This window comes from Salvelinus sp. IW2-2015, linkage group LG20 (genome assembly GCF_002910315.2).
Source record: "Salvelinus sp. IW2-2015 linkage group LG20, ASM291031v2, whole genome shotgun sequence".
NCBI classification, from domain to species: domain Eukaryota; kingdom Metazoa; phylum Chordata; class Actinopteri; order Salmoniformes; family Salmonidae; genus Salvelinus; species Salvelinus sp. IW2-2015.
In genome coordinates, this window is record NC_036860.1 from 8,675,723 (window position 1) to 8,697,052 (window position 21,330).

At 42.8% G+C, this 21,330-nt stretch overlaps 3 protein-coding genes across 4 annotated transcripts; 1 reads left to right on the forward strand and 2 right to left on the reverse strand.

Moving 5' to 3' along the window:
• Positions 1-708: 708 nt before the first annotated feature.
• On the reverse strand, positions 709-5,706 carry LOC111981240 (uncharacterized). Its single transcript, XM_024012424.2, has 5 exons — positions 5,590-5,706; positions 1,915-4,168; positions 1,452-1,714; positions 1,242-1,329; positions 709-918 (listed from the first exon to the last, which is right to left on the reverse strand). Exons 1-5 carry the CDS (start codon positions 5,704-5,706, stop codon positions 755-757), a joined length of 2,886 nt encoding a protein of 961 aa, XP_023868192.2. The 3' UTR covers positions 709-754.
• A 2,387-nt stretch (positions 5,707-8,093) lies between these two features.
• On the forward strand, positions 8,094-10,723 carry LOC111980681 (nucleoside diphosphate kinase A-like). Its single transcript, XM_024011550.2, has 5 exons — positions 8,094-8,210; positions 9,636-9,765; positions 9,844-9,945; positions 10,125-10,237; positions 10,480-10,723. The coding sequence occupies exons 2-5, from the start codon at positions 9,640-9,642 to the stop codon at positions 10,595-10,597; spliced, it is 459 nt and encodes a 152-aa protein (XP_023867318.1). The 5' UTR covers positions 8,094-8,210; positions 9,636-9,639; the 3' UTR covers positions 10,598-10,723.
• Positions 10,724-11,613: 890 nt separating this feature from the next.
• On the reverse strand, positions 11,614-21,062 carry LOC111980680 (MBT domain-containing protein 1-like). Of its 2 annotated transcripts, none has more exons than XM_024011549.2 (12): positions 20,931-21,062; positions 20,501-20,635; positions 20,057-20,145; positions 19,578-19,812; positions 19,310-19,365; positions 19,104-19,208; positions 18,840-18,987; positions 18,582-18,664; positions 17,966-18,200; positions 17,429-17,500; positions 16,582-16,776; positions 11,614-16,311 (listed from the first exon to the last, which is right to left on the reverse strand). In XM_024011549.2, exons 1-12 carry the CDS (start codon positions 21,040-21,042, stop codon positions 16,253-16,255), a joined length of 1,524 nt encoding a protein of 507 aa, XP_023867317.1. In that variant the 5' UTR covers positions 21,043-21,062; the 3' UTR covers positions 11,614-16,252. The 2 variants fall into 2 exon arrangements, with proteins under 2 accessions (XP_023867317.1, XP_023867316.1); XM_024011548.2 differs by having other exon boundaries at positions 11,614-16,325; positions 20,931-21,061.
• Positions 21,063-21,330: the final 268 nt, after the last annotated feature.

Here is a 21,330-nt window from a genome sequence, read left to right on the forward strand (position 1 = left end):
TATGTAAATTGACAGAAGGAGCGAGGGAAAGCAGAAGCTCTAAATAGCAACTGTCAATGGCCCATTTTCAAGCCCACCCTTGGCCTCCAACCAACAGATACCTCTCAGTTTCAGGCTGACCCTAGCCCCTATTAATGGACCCTTCTTCATTCCAAATACTGTATGATCAGCAGGATGATAATAGCTCCACTTTGACCTTGGCAACCTCTCCCGAAGAGCTGTATAGAATATAATGGGCCACAAACCATACCCCTTCCCACACTGGAAATGTATGCATCAAAATGTGTTGAAAAGGGGACTTATTATATTAATATTGTGCTGCAATGTAATATAAACACATTTTCAGGTCAATAGAAACAAAGCTGGTGTGAAATGCCTTCTCAGTTTGCAAGTATATTACAGATATTGAAATCATGTACTTAAAACAGCAAATGGAACATACAAATCTGGTGTGAAATGTTACGTTGGGTCAACTCCTTATCACTTCAGTGTTTGCAGATAGGAARGAATCAAAAAATAATAAGCAATATGGTAAAACCCATGCGGTGGCAGGTAGCCTAGCGGTTAAGTGTGTTGGGCCAATAACCAAAAGGTCACTAGATTGTATCTCCAAGCTGACTTACGCACTTAACCCTAGTTGCTCTGGATAAGTGTCTGCTAAAATGCCATGTCAAGAGAGTCTATTAAATTTGACTGCAGAAACACAAATCAATGCTGCTAATATGTTTATTAGATGTTGATAGCTAACCCTTTCCTAATTCTTCTTGCAAAAAGCACAGCCCTTGAATGGCTTTGAGATGGCCCTGGAAATGGCCCGGAACATTCTCACCAACAGGGGACGTTTACGGGACTCCTGTGCAGGTGCTGGTGGCAGGTCGTCCTCAAGTTGGGGAATGAATGGGACAGCATGATCATCATCTGTGATAAGAGAACATTGCAGGATCAGAATTGAACATGGCAAATGTACTTTCATTCTCTCCGACCACGGTCTAAACCAACCAGACAAACGGTAATACATCAAAATGACAGCATCTAWAGTTTTGACTTTGGGAAATGTAAGAGTCGCTACAATGTTTGCCTGACAGCTCGTCAAACTCAGTGGCCTTGATCAGAGAAAGCATTATGGGACCAGAGATGAATAAACCTCAGCATTAAACTCAGTAAAGCTGCATTCACTCTGACCACTGGCCACATCTTGGCAATGCATCAAAATAAAACGATCATCATTGTGTGTCGCTTACGCAGTGCAACTCGAGAGGTGCTGAAACGCTGCGAAGGCAGCTCCTTTTGAGCAGGGTGGCTCTCTGGTTCCACTCTGCTCTTGAACACCTGTTGCAGAGTAAATTCATCCTTCCATTAGACGCCCCACAATGTCTCACTCTGACCCCATTAGCTTTGGATTCTATTTCAGCTGTAATGAAGGGGAAAAACACCAAATATGGAGCCCATACCTTGATCCTGACCGTTGGCAACTTTGGGCAGCAACTGAACCTCCGGCCCTGACTCTTCTTMTTCACTCTGGCAGAGGGGACGTGGCGAGTCTCTGTATCGCCAGCAGCTGTAAAAGTGCACCTCACAGGCAATGCGGTGTCAAGGCAGTTGGCATGGAGCTCAGACATGTACTCAACAACAAGGTCACTGGAGGCCTGGCTAGTGCCTGACCTGTGAGTACTTGTGGCCTGAGAGAGACAACTCTCTGTACTGTACACATTATCTGGGGGCACAAGAGATAAAATAATTAAGCTCAGGATTATGTTGTGCATATTTTACAATAATACACAATCTTGAAAATCCAATGAACACAATTGCAATAAATCTATTAAGCTYAAAATGAGTGAATCCTACATTCACCAGGAGTTAATCAATTTATTGCATATTACAAAAGAAAATAAATGAAGTGTTAATTTCACTTACCATGCACATAGGCCGTGGCAGACACATCATCGGCCAACGCGTCCATCGCCTGGCTACTCATCACCATACAAACCTGAGAGGTTTTAGATGAGACATCCTGGTAGATGTCACGGACAGACATCACATGAAGATGATCCTCTTCACCCACATCAGGCTCATCATCTTCTAGTCTGTTCAGAATGGAGTCCAACATCTCTGTGGCAACTTGGCACTCTTCGGTCATCTGCTCGCCCACAGATAAGTGCTCTGAACCAGCTACTCCGGCCTTGATCACATTCAGAACCTTTGTGAGGATCTTCTTGGCGCTGCGTCTGACTGACTCCTGGCTGACTGCAACTGTTGGGTCTTTGAGGTCATTGTTGGTAGACACTTCCATGTCCTGGATTTTGTCAGCGGTTACATGGGTATCCTGGTGGTCTTGCTCGTTGGTGAGGAGGCAACTAGTGTATAAACTCTTCAGCTTGTCCACAGCTGTGCTGTAAAGTTTCTGGGAGGATAACTGGACCATTTCCCAGAACTTGCTCCCCTCTGCCCTACTCACCTCATCTGCCTTGTTTAAGTCCACTAGAAGGGACTCAAGAATGTGAGTTGAGGCCTCAGCAATGTTCTTTGAGGAGACGTGGGCTGACAGGATGTCCATGGTCAAAGAAGCATCTCTTATGACCTGAGTCACTACCCGTTGTGCCTTGGCAGGGTATTTTGCCATTAGGCTGTCGGTCTGAAGGTCAGCAGAATGCTGCTTTTCCCCCTGTGTGGTCACGTCCTGTGCAGTGAGTGGATGGCTTAGGATAATTGTTTCCTGAACCCTCTCTGATGGTGGGAAAGGACAATCAATGAGCAGGGAGTGGTAGATGGCAGTGGAAGATATTTCTGGGTGTTCTCTCACAGCCTCCGGCTCCATGATTGCTGAGGGGCCCTGGAGCATCTCACCAATTTCCAGATTGTCGATGCTCTCGACACCCGACGCTAGACGTGCTAGAAGGTTTCTAGCTAGAAGGTTTCTAGCCATCTGGCGCGAATCAAAGGACTTGTCTGAGTTGCTGTCAAGCTCTGTTTTTAACACTTGCAGGACAGTTCTGACTGCCACTGCTGACTGGACACAGAGCATCCTCAGGTCGGAGTGGGAGCGAGACAGAAGTGAGTGGTTCGAGGGACCACTGCTGCTCTGTGAGGATCTGGATCCCACCTCCAGCTCAAACTCAGACATGGATGCCTTGAGTTTGGCTGCAGCTTTCCGGACCATGTCCCTTGCCACACCATCAATGTCGAGGCCTTCAATCCCTGTCAGGTAGCCAACGCTCTGGGGYCCGGATAATGCCTGGTTCTCTAGATATCCAAGGGCATCCAGGGTATCATCGACCACCAAATCCACCAAATCACTGGACATGGCAGACTGTTCTGTCAGGGACCAATCCCACAGGGATCCGCCGTACATTTCAGCCATTTTCAGCTCGACGGCCCTGGTGATCTTCGCCTGAGACAGGTTCAGCAGGTGGTTGCTGCCTGACTGTTTGGCTGACATCCTGGTCCCTGATCTCTGGACCACCAGACTCTGCACCTCAGCCGACACAGCTGACAGGAAGTAGGTACAAGGTGAGGAGACCCGAACCTCATGTCCTGTCTGAGCGTCGGTCTTCGCCCTCTGGATGCAGCTGATGGTTGCAACAATGACCTGACCTGCCAGTGGCCCTAGCTCTGTCTCAAGCCTGCTCTCGATCTCCAGAGGGGACTTTCCAGACAGCCGAGTGAGTGCCATCTGTCCCATGATATGGTCATTCATTGTGGTTGTGATTGCCCTCAGCATCTGCTCAGCAAACTGACTGCTCGGTGAGCTGATGCTGGTCGAAGGAGCTTCGGCTCCCTGACAGGCACCTCCTTTCAGCACAATCTGGGCTAGTCTTGCATTTATCTGCTTGATGATGATCTCCACAATGGCCATGATCAGCCTGGTGTCCGCAGACAGAATAATAGGCCTCATCTTCTTCAGTCTCCTCTGGATGGACGGCAGTATGACCTCACTCATGGACCTGTGGGCGTCTCTGTGAACCTGACTGAAGATAAAGCTGTGAGACAGTCCAAACACAGACCTCAGGGGGTCTGAGCGGGGTCTGTCCCCATCCTCTCTATCTCTGTCCTCAGATGCGGAGGAATATCTTCTTGGGTTGTCATCCTCTTCCTCATTTCCCAAAGACTCCTCTGAGCTGAAGAGGGCCCCACAACAGAAATATGGTAACAATGACAATAATAAACCTTTCTGGACACAAACATTGCTTTAAAACATAATTTAAAAGCAGCAGAGGAATTTGATAAATTAATCAAAAAACTAAAGTCATACAGATGCAGGATCTTAATTTGATCACCATGTTGCAGGATAACTTTCCTGCAATGTAGGAAATGTAAAACGTGTAGTGTATTTATGGTTTAAAAAGGGTTCTGAGGTTTGTAATTTCCACTTGATTTTCTCTTACGAAAAATGTATCAACCCCTACAAAAATGTCCATTAATTATAATCCAGATAATAATCTACATTTCCTGTTGCTGCAGAATTATTTTCCTGCTGTAGCAAACTTAAGATCCCACATCTGTATTCAGTGGAAATAAAACATTTTAGAGAAGTCATTATTTATACACAAGGAAATAACTGTTTTAACCATTATGGGGAGGAATATGCTCATACATACAAAATAGGTGAGGGGAAGGGAGTTGGGTTCCGTGTGCTAGCACCAGTTCTAGAGTTGGTGACCTCGCTTGGCCCATAACTTGGCCCAAGGCTGAATCTGACACTGCGGCATGTGGAGGCCGCTCCCAGATCTGCTACATTGATTACGATTGAAGACCAGGAGGAGGAAGTTGATGATGATGATGATGGTGTCCAGGGCAAATCCCTATCCATGCTGAGATCAAGGGCAGGGACCACCTCAGTTGAAGAGGCCTTCTTCACCCATGACAGGATGTTCTTGCACTTAGCATGAGCCTCAAATATGGTGAACTGTAATGTAAAAGAACAGCCGGGAAAGATTGTTCTAAAATCTAACAAGATCTAACATTCACTTAAATCCACCGTCTGTCTACATTGTGCTGTTTGGCCTATGTCTTTATTACCTAATCCAAATGACACAACTTCATTTATTAAATAAAATTATTCTATTCAACTTCCTCCCATCTTGTTTTTGAGATATAAAGCTTGCTCACCAGGTTCTCATTGTCTAGACTCAAAGTGCTGACTTRCCAGCTCCTGGTACATTTACTGAGGTATTGTAATAGAATATCTAGGCCAGGGATGGGCAACTTTTATGGGGGTGGGGCCACAAAAAATCTGAAATCATCATGAGGGGCCACAGTGGCTCACAGGTCTGCATACCCACATCCATACCCACACTTGCAGTCAGAGTTGGCCCTTGCGTTTTAGGGGCCCTAAGCAAAATTTTGTCGGGGCCTGCCCACTTTGCGAGCAAATCCCCCTCTTGAAAGTGTAGAGAAAAAAATAGAAGTTTTAGTGTTAATTTCTTGCAATTCTTACTTTTACCCCTTTTCTCCACAAATTCTTGGTATCCAATTGGTAGTTACAGTCTTGTCTCATCGCTGCAACTCCTGTAAGGACACGGGAGAGCCGTGCGTCCTCCGAAACACAACCCAACCAAGCCGCACTGCTTCTTGACACAATGCCCACTTAACCTGGAAGCCAGCCGCACCAATGTGTCGGAGGAAACACYGTGCACCTGGTGACCGTGACAGCTTGCACTGTGCCCAGCCCGCCACATGAGTCGCTAGTTCGCGATGGGACAAGGACATCCTTGCCGGCCAAACCCTCCCCTAACCAAGATGACGCTGGGCCAATTGTGCGCCGACCCATGGGTCTCCCGGCCGTGGCCGGCTGCGACAGAGCCTGGACTCAAACCCAGAATCTCTAGTGGTTTAGACCACTGCACCACTCGGGAGGCCTAATTTCCTGCAATTCTACATATTTTGCCATTGGGTATTTAATAAAATGTTGCCATTTTAAATCAAGTTTGCTGCAATTCTACACATTTTGCCCTGCGGCAGAGAGAACATTTTGACATTTTAGAACTACTTTCATGCAATTCTTCTCATTTTGCTATGGGACAGAGAGAAACCCCCCCACAGTCGGCAATTCAACCATGATTACCACAAGTTTAGATAGATGTCCGCTAGATTAATTTAGCCCCCCAAAAATGTTTTAGCTAACATGGGCTAATTGAGTGACTGTCAGTGACTGACATAGCAAGAGAAAAATTGCTGATGCAAAACCACATTTTTAAGTTTCACCTTGTGTATTCTACTATACTAACTGTCAACAGTAAGTTGAGACCCCGACAGAGTTACAAAGAATAATAATAATAATGGATCCGCGGGCCTACACAAGGGGATCCGCGGCCGCCAGTTGCCCATCCCTGATCTAGACTGTGTCCCAAATGGCACCCTATTCCCTATATAGGGCCCATAGGGTTCTGGTCAAAAGTAGGGCACTATGGAAAATGACACAATTTGGGATGCACTCATAGTCTATTTTACCGTTTCCTTGATGTTAGAAATTCCAGAGCTAACACTACTCACCCTTTCATGCATATTCTCAGTAAAAATAATCCTTTGCCTGCAAAAGGGATAAATAGATGAGTACTGTTAATTATTAAAACTATCTAACCCTTGACCTCTACAGGACTTTCATAGTTTCATAGTTTTGATGTCTTCACTATTATTCTACAATGTCGATAAATATAAAAAATAAAGAAAAACCCTGGAATGTGTAGGTGTGTCCAAACTTTTGACTGGTACTCTACATGTACACTACAAACACACGTTCTGATTGGTTCTTTGCCAGTTGCAGAACATACAGTATAGAGAATAGGAGGTAAGTATGGGGAAGACAAAGAGCAACCTACTTCTCAGTCATCTCCTCCCCTAAGAATTTGAGTTCTGAGGAGGAGCTTCTCCGGGCCAAGGATAGGTTGCAATGAAAAGTCTGATGTGGCTCCCATGTGTTAGATGGGCCGGCTAAGCCCTGATCAGCCTTCTGCATCTCTCTCTCTTCTTCAGTCTCCTGTGACTGAGATGGGCCAGCTGACTCTGGATCAGCATCCCCCATCTCTCGCTCTGCTTCAGTCTCCTGTGACTGAGATGGGCCGGCTGATTCTGGATCAGCCTCCTGCATCTCTCTCTCTGCTTCAGTGTGCTGTGACTGAGATTTTACATATCACCTTTCTCAAACTCTCATTAATTAGCCTACATTATTTATCAAAAGGTTATATAACCTTTGACCTCTAACCCTGGAATCTCATCAGAAAGTCCTCTATGCATAATGTCACCTTAGTGATCACCTTTACCCAAMTACTCACTATTCCTGACTTTGGCAGATGGCAAGACTTATCTTGCCTTTCAAAATGTGTGATATAAAAAAAATCTGAAAAACAAAGCCTACCTCAACTTCTTTTTTCTCCATATTATCACCGGATGTATCACCAAAAAAAAAGATTATGCAATGTAATTGCAATAAAAWGCGGATTAATACATTTTCGACCATCAACGACGGCAACTTGATGACTGAATGGATGGTCAAATGTCTGATTTGTTTCAAACATATGGAAGGCGTTCCATACAAACACGATCACTTATGACGTATTTGATATACGTCTCAAACGTAATTGTGCGGTAACTGCAACAGTCAACAGGTGGCAGCAAAATCAACAATGAAAACAACAGATACCAGACTAGACCACTGAGCGTTACACACTATTCCAGTCAAATCAATTCTGCCTCATAAAAAACGTTGCTCCGCCTCGGGCCTCAGAACAGCCATTGTCGCGAGTTGTCATACAATAATTCCCGGGTTCTCAAGCATTATTGCATAAATGCCAACAACAGATACTAGACTAGGCACTATTCCAGTCAAATAAAGTCTGCCTCATAAAAAAATAACATATAATAACATTTACACCCACCCTTTGCAACAGATACCATTTTGGTTAGTCTGCTGATATCAACCTTTGGTGTTGCTATGGTACATAATTTGCACTTCCCATTGTCTAGACTCKAATATTTGACAGCACATGTCGATATCACCATGAACTGTTGTGTGGCGCTAGAATGCACAAAATAACATTGGTGATTAATAGGCAAGCAACATGTCAATCCATKTTTGACCTCATCCAAGCCCCACCCATTCACTCGGCAGCCTTTATAAACTAGCTGTCATCGTTTCTTGTTKTTACTGATTGTTTCCCTGCCTTGAACGGTTGTCTCCTGGGTCTTCTGTCAGTCTCTTCATCTCAACTTTAAAGGTATGCTACTTGAATGGTGGCGCCACAACTCCCTTAATTTTGCATTAAATCACAGCGTTGTGTTTTACGCGTTTATCGTTGTCGATCTATTCCTTTCATGGTTTTAGGAAGTTGGTGTATCAGTCTCGCTTGTGTTTTGCCTTTCGCATTGACTAACGTTAGCTAACTGTTAGYTAGGATGCCACGTAACGGCTTGGTTCTTCGCCCGTTTCTACCCAACTAGCGAGCTAATTGACATGCATTGAGTGACGCTTTAAAGTTAAGTCCCATCCTAATAGTAAACCAAGGACTTGGATTAGTCATAGCATGCTTTACGATAGTTAGTTAATGTATCTCGTTAACACCGGGGGTGTGCATTTCAGTTTCACCGGACGTGATTGGCTTGCGTGGTGTGATCAGTTAATTTACATGGCGAACTAGTTAAGCCTTGCGKGTTACCTTAAGCCAATTTATTTGTCGCATTCGTGTTACAATAATCTCAGTTGTAGGTGGCAAGTACGTGACAATTCGACTTTAATCTACATGGAATTTATTTTGATTAACGACAGTGGCAAGCCGGGCCATGTGGCGTCTACTAAATTTGGCTGCTTTCCACAATCGGATGTGCTCAAGTTCATTTAGCGTCCTCCTTAGCTCGCTTAGAAAGTTATATTAATGTCAGTGTAACTCGGATTTACATTAAATCGGGACTTGGCCAGTTAACGTCAGCTACTTTTCGTTTTGTTATTCAAACAATTTAACATTCTCGATGTAAAAAATTCACGAATTTAACTTCTGCCAAATTCGCTTCTGTGCGCAATTCGTGTGGTTGTGATTTAATTAGCTGACTGTCATTTTAATGTACTTAAGTCGGTGTAGGTTTTTGAATTACTATTTTAAAAAGCCCAATGAAGTTATGCTTGCGCTGGAGTTCAACAYTGCTGCAGCATCTGGTTGCAGTCGAATGTAGTGAACCGTACTTTTCATAGATCTAAACATAAAACTGCTAAAGCCTGAGCTCAATTTGCACTACCATTAACTAAGCTACAGTACCAGTAAAACAAACTTCGTTTGCCCATGTATGTAACATGAGTTGAGCATTGGCAACGAAACAAATTCATCCTAAATACCCCATAGGCATGGAATGGGCATGTGGGAATACTTTCCGCAGGATGGTGATAAGAATAGAATTGTACTGGCCTTGGCCACTTTCCCACTAGCTACAGTACATCTGTTCACTCCATAGTAGTCTAGGTGACATTGAAGAGGTGTCAACTGGCGGTACGTTGGTAAAAGGTTGAGCTGATGTATTGTGCAGAGTGGCCTGGCTTACTCCAGCCAATTCAGGGGCCATTTGCATCTCCACAACCACAAATTAGGCAGTTAATTCATTGTTAATGTGCGTTTCACCGATGGCCCACTACCATCTCTGTCCTCCTGTTGCAGCACCATGGCAAACAACGAACGTACCTTCATTGCCATCAAGCCCGATGGTGTCCAGAGGGGGCTTGTGGGGGAGATCATTAAGCGCTTTGAGCAGAGGGGCTTCAGGCTTGTGGCCATGAAGATGATCCAGGTATGTGATTAACTGCATCTTTTCAGAGTTGAGTGTATTAGGGTTCAACGGCATTKAACTTAGTCTTTGTGATTACAGGCATCTGAGGACCTTGTCAAGCAGCACTACATTGACCTGAAGGACATGCCCTTCTATGGTGGCCTTTGCGCCTTCATGCACTCCGGTCCCGTTGTTGCCATGGTAACTGTCCTCCAGACACTACTCGCTGGCCTTTTAAAAATGCTYGCTCTTCGCTAAATTCCTAGTGGCTCACTGCTAATGCCACCCTGAACACAATACTTCAGGTTCTCTTGAGCATTGATTGTGATAGAATGTATTGTTCCACTCAAGCCTAAATTTTTATCCTCCCTTGCATTCAGATCTGGGAAGGCCTGAACATTGTGAAGAACGGCAGATTGATGCTGGGAGAGACCAACCCTGCAGAYTCCAAGCCCGGCAGCATCCGCGGTGACCTCTGTATCACGCTTGGCAGGTAAGTGTCCACCGATGCCTGGCCATACAGAATCTATTGGTTTAGCACTTTCCTCCTTCCAATGTGAATAGGGGTGCATCTTAAATGTGTAGACCATCGTTGTCAAGGAATCTGATAAAAATATTCAAGCTGTAATGGATTTTCTGTGTAGAAATGTCCCCTGCAGTGGCTATAGTTCCAATAAACTTCAAGCCTGTTATGCCCATAATGCAGAGTTGCTGATTTGCATTTTGCCATTACAGGAACATCATCCACGGCAGTGACTCCCTTGATAGTGCCAAAAAGGAGATTGGCCTGTGGTTCAAGCCAGAGGAGATGGTTGAGTACAAGAGCTGCCAACATGGATTCCTGTATGAGTAAATACAATGAAATTGGAACTGTCTTCTCATCGCAAACCATTCTGAATGCTGTTGATCTGGAATTGTTCATGTACCTTGTGACTTTAAAGCACTTACAAATGTCAATAAAAACAATCATGAAGTAGAATATGCAAGGCTCGCCTAGTTTACTTTAAAGTGTTGGTTTCATGAATTGGTATTGTCCTCTGGCTTCTGTTCAGTCAGTGTGGGCCTGTATTGAAGGGGCTTCAATATAGTCATAAATGGCAAGGAATGCTGTTGGATATTCTTCACAATATGGCCTATTTGGAAGGTTTTTACATGCCATTTGTTTAAGGTGCTACCGTTCAGGGTGCCCTCTAGTATTGCTGATTACGGTCTCCTGTGACTTCATGTGGGTGGTGGCACTACCTAATTGGGTCAGCTTAACTCCACTGGGCAAGCCTGACAAAAGGTTTTGGTAACATTACAGAAGATTATATTTGCATTGTCATGATTGGGTATTAACTACACCCTTCTGGATGTTTGACTTGACAAAGTGAGATCCTATGCCTGCTATATTGGTTCCTGTTTCAATTGGCAACAAATAGCAGGGGTATTCAATGCTTACCCTGTGAGGTCTGGAGCCTGGTTTTCTCCTATCTGGTGTCCCAGGTCTAAATCAGTGATATGGGGAGGGAGCAGTGGAACTGGTTGAGGTTGTTGCTTTTGCGGGCACTAGCAATGCTTGAATATGGTTCATTGAACAGCATCTTGACAGAATATAACACTTCAGGTTTTTGGCAAACATTTCATCTACTTCCCCAGTGTCCAATGAACTGGTGGATGAATGTAGAGTAAGGAAGTTGGCATTGGCTCAACTTTAGCGCAATGATGACCTCTATACCAGGCCATAATTGTCAGACTCCAGCCACCGTAGTCATACTGTTCTCTGCTACCACATGGTAAGCGGTACCGCAGTGCCAAGTTCAGGTCCTCATTGCCATAACCCCGAAGTATTCCTTTATTGCTGTAGGTAACAAAACAATGGACGCTGGCTTATGCAGTGTAAAAAAAGTTTAATTTATTTTACGATTATGCTTTTTCCACAAACATGCTGCAAAATTAAAAAGTAAACATCTAAATATTTCTTTACATTTGATATACTGTAGCTTAAACTTCATGTTCACAGYACATTTACCATGGAAACCAAGGAACAAAAACAATATACTTGGATGCGGAAAAAAAAAAAATTATCCCACAAGTGCCATGCAAAGAATGTTTTGGCAGTTAATTCAATACAAATTTTTCATAGTTGTATCCAAAATACGAGAAGAGAACTGAATTTCTCCACCATGGCCAGTTTAAAAATCATTTCATTCTTAAGGTTATGACTATCAAATATATATATAGCACCATAATACAAAGACAATGAAGGGGTTTCACAATAGAAACAAGCACACATACACACAGACCCATGTTAGTGCAAAGACCAACAGTTACACAAACCAAGATCAACTAGTTAAGCACAAGAGGACATGATGTTCACACTGCTGCATGCACATATTTTGGTTTCAACAAACACTATCTTTTATGATGAAATAATGCATTTGAACGTCAATGAACATCATGATCAGAATAGCGTAGCCCTATATTGAGTCCATTTGTGCGTTTCTTTTCTTCATTCAAATACCATGAATTCTCATGTTTAACATTTGTGTTAGAAGGACGATGGAGACAAGGTTTGTCACCTCAAAACAGTCATACCATATATTAACGTAATGTATATTTCCACCATTCGGTCTTTGATGCACAGTCTGAAGTTTGAGTGTAAGTACAGCTCAAAGCTTAGGATCTCACTGCATTAGGAGAGTACTGTGATAAGACGTTATTGCTTGACAGTGACCTTAGGCAATCTTTGGCATCACCATGGTCACCTGAGCTGGTTTACACCAGCCAACGYGTAAAATGTACATTTTCATTGAGACTTATACTAGTTTGAGTTTCACTCAGGGCCAGACATTGAAACATACAGTAACAACAGTAAGACAAATCGACAAAGCTAACATTTAACTGAACCTTTGGAGAAAAAAAAATAATAGTTCAAGAAACACCTACACATGATCAAACAGTGACAGACAGTTAATCCTACCTCTAGAGACAAAATATATGACAAATCCACTTGAAATGGGACCTTGTTTCACAATCAGATAGGTCTCTACATTAGTGAGATGGTTTACCAAGTGACACATTTACTTTAAAGACCGATCTTGGACTAACACATTTTGTTAATACTGTTGACCACATCAATCTCTGAAGCCTAATTTCAGCATGCCAACAGCCAATGACAACACCTTTCTCAATAACYATAACGACGAAGAAGAAGCCTATAATACAATACGCTAAGATTTCCTGAGAGTAAATTGTCAACCTTACTGGTATATAAAGTGAGACAATGGAGTGCAGTCGGTATTTGATAAAGTATGTAGATTATAATCMCTCTTTAATTTCTCATATGGCACAAAATAAATCACCATATCATGTTTGTAAATTGGCTCTGTTATATACTGTATGCTTTGTTAATAAATATTTAATGTGATATATTTTGTTTTATAAATCAATATTGACATTAATTTAATATCTCCCAACGAAAGGATGGCCTATGAATAAAATGATCATGATCATGAGTCAGTGAGTGTGACAATTTAACCCAAGCCTACCAATCACTTACTAAAGTGATTTAAAGTGATTTAAATTGTCATGAAAATCACCTTTATGTGTGGTTTGACCAGAACCGGACTACCTTGCAACAGGAGATTACATTCAAGTTCTAAAAGAGGAAGAGCAAACAAAGCATTATTTTGAAGATTTTCTTTTACAAAGGCAGTACATTCTCTATTTCGATAAATGGTTCTCATGTTGTTGATGGTAGTGAAGTGATGAAACCCTAATGATGAACAATAGCCCGACTATTACAGTGGCTTGAATATTTCCTCTACTCACATTTATAGTATCGCTCTGAATTATGACATAATTAATGTAGAATAATGCTACATACATTAGATATAAAACATTTCAGATAGATGAATTATAACATAATTCATGTAGAATAATGCTATATACATTAGATATAAAACATTTCAGATAGATCTCTGTATTATTTGACACAAGAGTCAAGGTTTGCATATCATTGTGTAGTAAACTGTGATAGAACTAAATATTACCACAGTGAATGACTTGTTTTTCATAGAGTATAATTTTTTGATTTGACAAACTTGCCTGCAATCAACTGGCCAAGAGGAGTAATATTTGTAAACATACTTTAAATAAGGCATGGTAAATATAGTGTGGGAAAAGGATCAACCTGAGATTTGGGGCTCTACCACATTCTCCTTGGTAAATGTCCCAGTGATAGCTGTCAGTCATGATTGGCTATCACACAAATGGAACACAAGATCCAGAGAATGTGGTCAGGTGCTCAAATCCTAGTTGAATGTGTGGAACTGGTATGAAGCTGATTGGTGGGGTGTTTCTACTTTATATCTGAGTGATTGTTTTTTACCAGTAAGGTTTAGTCCATTCAATACCAACATAAAGTTGAAGTCGGAAGTTTACATACACCTTAGCAAAATACATTTAAACTACGTTTTTCACAATTCCTGACATTTAATCATAGTAAGAATTCCCTGTCTAAGGTCAGTTAGGGTCACCACTTTATTGTAAGAATGTGAAATGTCAGAATAATAGAGGAGAGAATTATTTATTTCAGCTTTTATTTCCTTCATCACATTCCCAGTGGGTCAAGAAGTTTACATACACTCAATTAGTATTTGTTAGCATTGCTGTTAAATTGTTTAACTTGGGTCAAGCATTTTGGGTAGACTTCCACAAGCTTCCCACAATAAGTTGGGTGATTTGGCCCATTTCCTGACAGAGCTGGTGTAACTGAGTCAGGTTTGTAGGCCTCCTCGCTGGCAGTGCTTTTTCAATTCTACCCGCAAATGTTCTATAGGATTGAGGTCAGGGCTTTGTGATGACCACTCCAATACCTTGACTTTGTTGTCCTTAAGCCCATTTTGCAACAACTTTGGAAGTATGCTTGAGGTCATTGTCCATTTGGAAGACCCATTTTCGGACCAAGCATTAACTTCCTGACTGATGTCTTGAGATGTTGCTTCAATATATCACATCATTTTCCATTTCATGATGCCATCTATTTTGTGAAGTGCACCACAGATACTCCTGCAGCAAAGCACCCCACAACATGATGCTGGCACCCCCATTCTTCACGGTTGGGATGCTTCTCCCCCTTTTTCCTCCAAACATAACGATGGTCATTATGGCCAAACAGTTCTATTTTTGTTTCATCAGACCAGAGGACATTTCTCCAAAAAGTACAATCTTTGTCCCCATGTGCAGTTCCAAACCTTAGTCTGGCTATTTTATGGCGGTTTTGGAGCAGTGGCTTCTTCCTTGCTGAGGCGGCCTTTCAGGATATGTCGATATAGGACTCGTTTTACTGTGGAATTAGATACTTTGTACCCGTTTCCTCTAGCATCTTCCACAAGGTCCTTTGCTGTTGTTCTGGGATTGATTTGCACTTTTCGCACCAAAGTACGTTCATCTCTAGGAGACAGAACGTGTCTCCTTCCTGAACAGTATGACGGCTGCGTGGTCCCATGGTGTTTATACTTGCATACTATTGTTTGTACAGATTAACGTGGTACCTTCAGGCGTTTGGAAATTGCTATTTTTTCTGAGGTCTTGGCTGATTTCTTTTGATTTTCCAATGATGTCAAGCAAAGAGGCACTGAGTTTGAAGATAGGCCTTGAAATACATCCACAGGTACACCTCTAATTGACTCAAATGATGTCAGTTAGCCTATCAGAAGCTTCTAAAGCCATGACATAATTTTCCGGAATTTTCAAAGCTGTTTAAAGGCACAGTCAACATCGTGTATGTAAACTTCTGACCCACTGGAACTGTGATACAGTGAATTATAAGTGAAATAATCTGTCTGTAAACAATTGTTGGAAAAATGACTTGTGTCATGCACAAAGTAGATGTCCTAACCGACTTGCCAAAACTATAGTTYGTTAACAARAAATTTGTGGAGTGGTTAAAAAAMGAGTTTTAATGACTCCAACCTAAGTGTATGTAAACTTCCGACTTCAACTGTACATACACCCTGTTTTTTGGAAAATCTGATTATATATATATACACTAAAACATCACACAGTTTATCCATCAAAAGATTACCCTACCTCAAAGTAACGAATACGAGAGATGCACAAAAAGATCTCGGATTTTAAAAAATCGTACAAAAACTTTTTTTTTGTTTTAGTACAAAAAACTGAACTGAAATGTAAAGTTATTGTCATTTACGCACCTCTCTTTTTTCCTTTATTTTCTACACTCCTCTCCCCGTTTGCGCTGTCTGTTTGGAACTAGTCTTTGAGCCGTTCTGTCCTGAATCTCTCTATGGGCACAGCTTGGTGCCCTTGGTGACCTTCCATGTTAATGTTGTGGGGATGCCACCCAGGGCCCATGGTCTCTGGTGCTGTGGAGAGAGAGGGAGTGGACAGGCTCCTTCTTGCCCCCAGGATGGCCCTCCGGTGGTAGGTGCAGCAGTGCCCCATGGAGGCTCAGGGCTCCTGTTTGATGTAGTAACTGCAGCCGGAGCCGTTGTTCTCTAGGTCAGAGGCTGTGCCCTGCAGGAAAGTGAACTCGTCCGTCTCCTGAACCTCCTCCTTCAGCTGCAGCGTCACCCCTTAAAAAAAAGAAAAGAGGGCCAGTAGAGAAGTAGGAAAGATGGGGAATGAAAAGACAGGAAGGGGAGGATGAATTATAAAACTCAGGAGATAAAGGAGAAAATAAGTTGCCTTATCAAGATGGTTGATGTTGAGATGGGGTAGAGTACTTGGACTACTACACTTTTCCGTTTCAGTAGCGGACATCCCTAACCAACTACCAGGCTTAACATGGGTTTCTAATTTGAGTTCAGTTGGTAGGGTGGCTTAGGTTACCTGGCTTTCCGTTGGGGCCGAGTTCCTGGGCTGCCGAGGGAGGCTGTGCGTTCCCAGGGGCAGATGCTGGCGTGGGAGGAGATGGGTAGTCTGGCGGGGTCATGTTCTCGTCTCCAGATAGGTTCCTCTGGGGCACTCCACTCAATACCACCCCCGACAAACTCACTGGCCGCTTACCAATGGGGATCTTCCTCTCTAAAAACCAAGACAAAGGTAAAATGGTTTATCAGCTCTGCTGTTACCTTCATGTCTCTTATACCTTTGCTCTTTTTGACCTGTGACTACTTATGTTATTCATCATTAGTAAGGTAAAATTGAAATATTCAAATCGAGGTAAAAATGTCTTAGAAATSTAAGTTRTTCAGGAAAAGCTTGATGTAATGTCTGGCATGACTAACAAAGACTGAAGGAACATATAAAAACCAAGCATACTATAAAAAGATCTACACTATGGGCCTACATAATCAAATCATTTGTATTTTATTGCAGTCATTGAAGATCTTTCTTCAGCCTGAGGTCTCATCCAGTAGTAACAGCTTCACACTGGTACAAAAATTCAATCTGGTGTCGGAGGGTTTTGACTTGGTTTCAATGCTCTGTTTTGGTGTGAATAGAGATGCCCGCAGGGCATGAACCGTGAAGAGCCACGGTGAGTGCAGCTTTGCCCTTAAATAGAGAAAGAAATTGGGAAAGGGGAGGGTGCAGGGGAGGAGGCAGAGGCATGGGCAGAAAAGAGATGGGGAGGGTGCAGGGGAGAAGGGCGGAGCACAGGGGCAGAAATAGAGGGGGGGGGGTGCAGGGACAGGGGGCTGAGGCACGGGGCGAAACGAGGGGACGGATGACCCACTTTTCTTTTGGCCTTTGTACTGCTGGGATTTCTTCTTCTGCTTTGTCACACTCGGAGGGAGCTCTCTAGAGGCTGAAAAAATGCACAAACCAGAGAACAACTCATTCATTCATACATTCGTTCAGCACAGCTCGTCTCAACTCATTCAAAAAAATGCAATGCTTTAGCTCAATTTTCCTACATTACTAGAATTAGTTTCAGATTAAAGGTTTGCGTAAAAGTCACAGTGTTTTGGTTAAATGAAGTTTGATGTTTTGACTGTCTTTGTGTTTTTTGTTGTTGTATTTAGCAGTTCTACCTGTATTGGTAGTTTTGGTTATTTGGGAGATTACAGTCAAATTCATTTGGGAGATTACAGTCAAGGTCATTTGGGGGATGATGCTAATGAAAAATCTGACTTGGTTTTCCAAAAGGTTGTTTTGGGCTAGACTAGAGCTAGTTCAGACCTTGCACTAAGAAAATTATATCTTTGTCCGTCTTTGTCTTTGTGGAAAAATGCTGAAAAATCCCAATAAACAAAATATTTTAAAAACTCACCTAGCACAGCTGGTGGCTGTAGTTGGTAGCCAGTCAGCTGACACCAACCCACAGGGTAGAGGTCAGGTGATTCACAATCCACCCACTGATCATACTCGTCCTCCCAGCCGTCAAAATGGATGCGCAGTAGTCTATATACAATACGTGTCACTGTGGCAACACACACCAGCCGGGGCTCCATCAGGTCCACAGCCTCCAGCTTCATGCCAGGGCGGAACCCATGGTTTGGAACCTCCTTTAAAGTCAACAAAGAGAAGKGGMCATTCAGCTGGTGGACTCAGGGAATTTCTCATAACACTACAACTACAAGCAAGCAAAGTTGTACATTGGTGGGCTACTAGTCTTAACTTCACTGCACTCAGATGCGCTCGGTCTTTCTTATTCGGACTAATATCCTGTAACGACTACACTACTGACAGAAATCAAGCAATTTGAAAAAGCCAAAGTGCATAAACAATCAAACTTTAAATAGATGAAAAATGTAAAGGGTTACTCAGACAGCAAGTAGTTGGTTTTGACAACAAATTCAGTCTAACTAACAGACTGMGAACAAAAGTAAAGAGCCAAAACGACCTAACAGGCAAAATAGCTAGCAGACAAAGCTGAACAAGGTTACCTTGTTAAAGAGCTTCACCGGAGCTGCCACTGAACCCGTTTCCCTGAGGTAGTCAAACCATCTGAATGGGAGTTTTGTGTACCCTGCAGAAAAGACTTACTTATTGAGGCTACAAGTAACAGCAACTGGCTGGCCAATTGAAATAGCCACTGTGAGGTGAGAATCAGTGGTGCGCACTCTCTTGGTACTACAAATAAACTCAAATAGACAATTGTGATTATGCTTTTACCACACAATGTAATGTAATTCAGTGTGTACCACGTGGAGGGGTGAGTTCAATTGTGTTGATTTCACAGAATCCAGCAGGAAAGATAGAGGGAGAGGTGGAGTGATAGCAGAACCAGTCAGAGCCATCAGCTGCCTCGGAACCATCAATTCCGATCATGAGGTATCCATCCGCCAAGACCTGGAAGAAGAGAAGGCAGGGAGCGTGAACAACTCTGTTACACGTGCAATGTCATTTGTCTTTATTTCCCTCATTTCTCTGTCAGTCATATTTCTCATCACGATTATAGGGCTTACCTTTCTAACAGTAGCAATACAAATAGCTGATAGATTCAAAGGGTCAATAGCCTCCAGCTTCATGCCATCTTTAAACCACTCCCCGCTCTGGTCAACATCCTTCACCTGAGAGAGATTGTGCCACGTATCAAACAAATGTCAGAGACTAGAAAAATATTTGAATCAACGAAGTCAAGTGGCAGATTGAAACATTTATTTGAACTCACCTTCACAAAAAGCTGTCCTGGGGCATCTACTTGGCCATCAAGTTTCTTTGMAACATCTGAAACAAGGAAGAGTATCTGTCATTAATGGACAACAATCAAACCCTAAAAGTCCAAATAAATCATTCAGAAACAACTAGAATCTTAAAGTGCCTAAGTGTTTCACCCATGTTGAGATCTTCAGGATCCTTAAACCCCAAGCAAATCTTTACCCTTATGTGTAAGACCCTAGTGCCTAGTCCCGCGTGCCCTCCCCACTATGGTCACTGACCAGATCTCTTGAAGCGGTGTCCGATGCCGCGGGACCAGCCGATGCTGTGTATCAGTGGGCTGTACATGTGGCACCAGAAGTCGTCCGAGCCGTCCTCGCACTCCTCGTAGACGAGCCGAAGCCGACCTCCGATCACCTGCTCTACCAGGGCCACCCGCGTCCGGCACAGGTGAGTCTTATCCACCACCTCCACACGCATCAGCTTCTTAAAGGGGAACTGCATGCTCTGCTGCACCTGGGGAAGGGTGAGGAGGTGAAGATTCTACAAGGTTACTTGACAATCCAGTTAGGCATTATAGAATATGTCACTATATAATAATACATGCAAAGCATGTTTGTACTGGTAGTGCCATAAGGTTATTAGCATTGCATTTGTGGAAATAATACAAGCATATTCATCTTCTCATATTGATATTTGATGCATGTTTGTACTTTGAGTGAGGTGTTGGAGTGTCTTGTGATGAAGAGTTGTAGCTCACCTTGGTGGAGAAATCAATAGGTAGAGTCTTTGCTCCTGTTAGGCAGTTCACAAGAAACGCTTTCCAGTTGGTGCACTTGTGCTGAATGGCTAAGGTGAAACAGTCAGACAACGTTTGAGAAAGATTAGAAATKATTCTTTCAAACCGGTCAGAAATTTTAAATGACTTGCCCCACCACTTGTAACAGAGCATATATCCTTATCTTGGCAAAACAAAGTACAGTACTATAATTTGTTCTTATTACCTTTCAGAGAACAGACTACGCATGCCGTATACATAACAAAATACAGTACCTCGTTTAAAAAGAGTACTGAGCACTGATTTGGTGACCTTGAGCATAATTCAGGAAAGGTGCTTTTAAAAATAAAGGCATTATCATTATTAACCTTATGGCCACAAATATCCTGGCTGTGGTTTCTAAGTGACTCCCTCTGTTACTCTTACACTTGGGAGGAACYAGGGGCTTTCCTCCTGCTGCACACCAGCCCACCGGGTGGATGTCAGGGACACAGATGTTACACCAGAAATCCCTGCCAGAGTCACCATCAAACCCCTCGTACCGTAGCAGTGCCTTAAAGCCTGCGGAGAGAAGCACAAKGATGTTTTAAGATTAGGAAAACCACTGAACCTTATTTGTGATTTTCCAATCATTTTGTTCCTGAAATACCTGTAAAAATGAATCATAGGAGTATTGTTAGATGAGAGAAGTATCTATGTTTCCAAGCATTGTGTGTAGGTTACATCTAAGTGTAACATGTCTATGTGTAAACAGAGTTKAATGAAAACAATGAATGCAGAGAAAGTACACTGTCATCTATGAATCCAAACAGGTGCATTTCAGAGTGAAGAGGATTCTCTGGGGCTTCTTTGTTACCTGCTAATTTGATAACTCCTGCTATCCAGTACACCTTCATTGGCAGGCCGCTATCTGTATTGGGCACCTCTACCCTCACCCCTTCTGCAAGGTCACCCCAAGAAGTTCCCATGGGAACCTAAGGCAGAGAAGACAACACACGCTGAACATAGAGAACGACATCATCACAATACAAATATGTCCGCTCAAAAAGGACTGCTATTGCTAATACACTTCATTGTCACCTATCCTCACAATTTATGCAGCTTCAACAACATTTTTTTTTTTATATATATAAATACACACACACACACACACACACACACACACACACACACACACACACATACAGTTGAAGTCAGAAGTTTACATACACCTTAGCCAAATACATTTGAACTCAGTTTCACAAATGCTGACATTT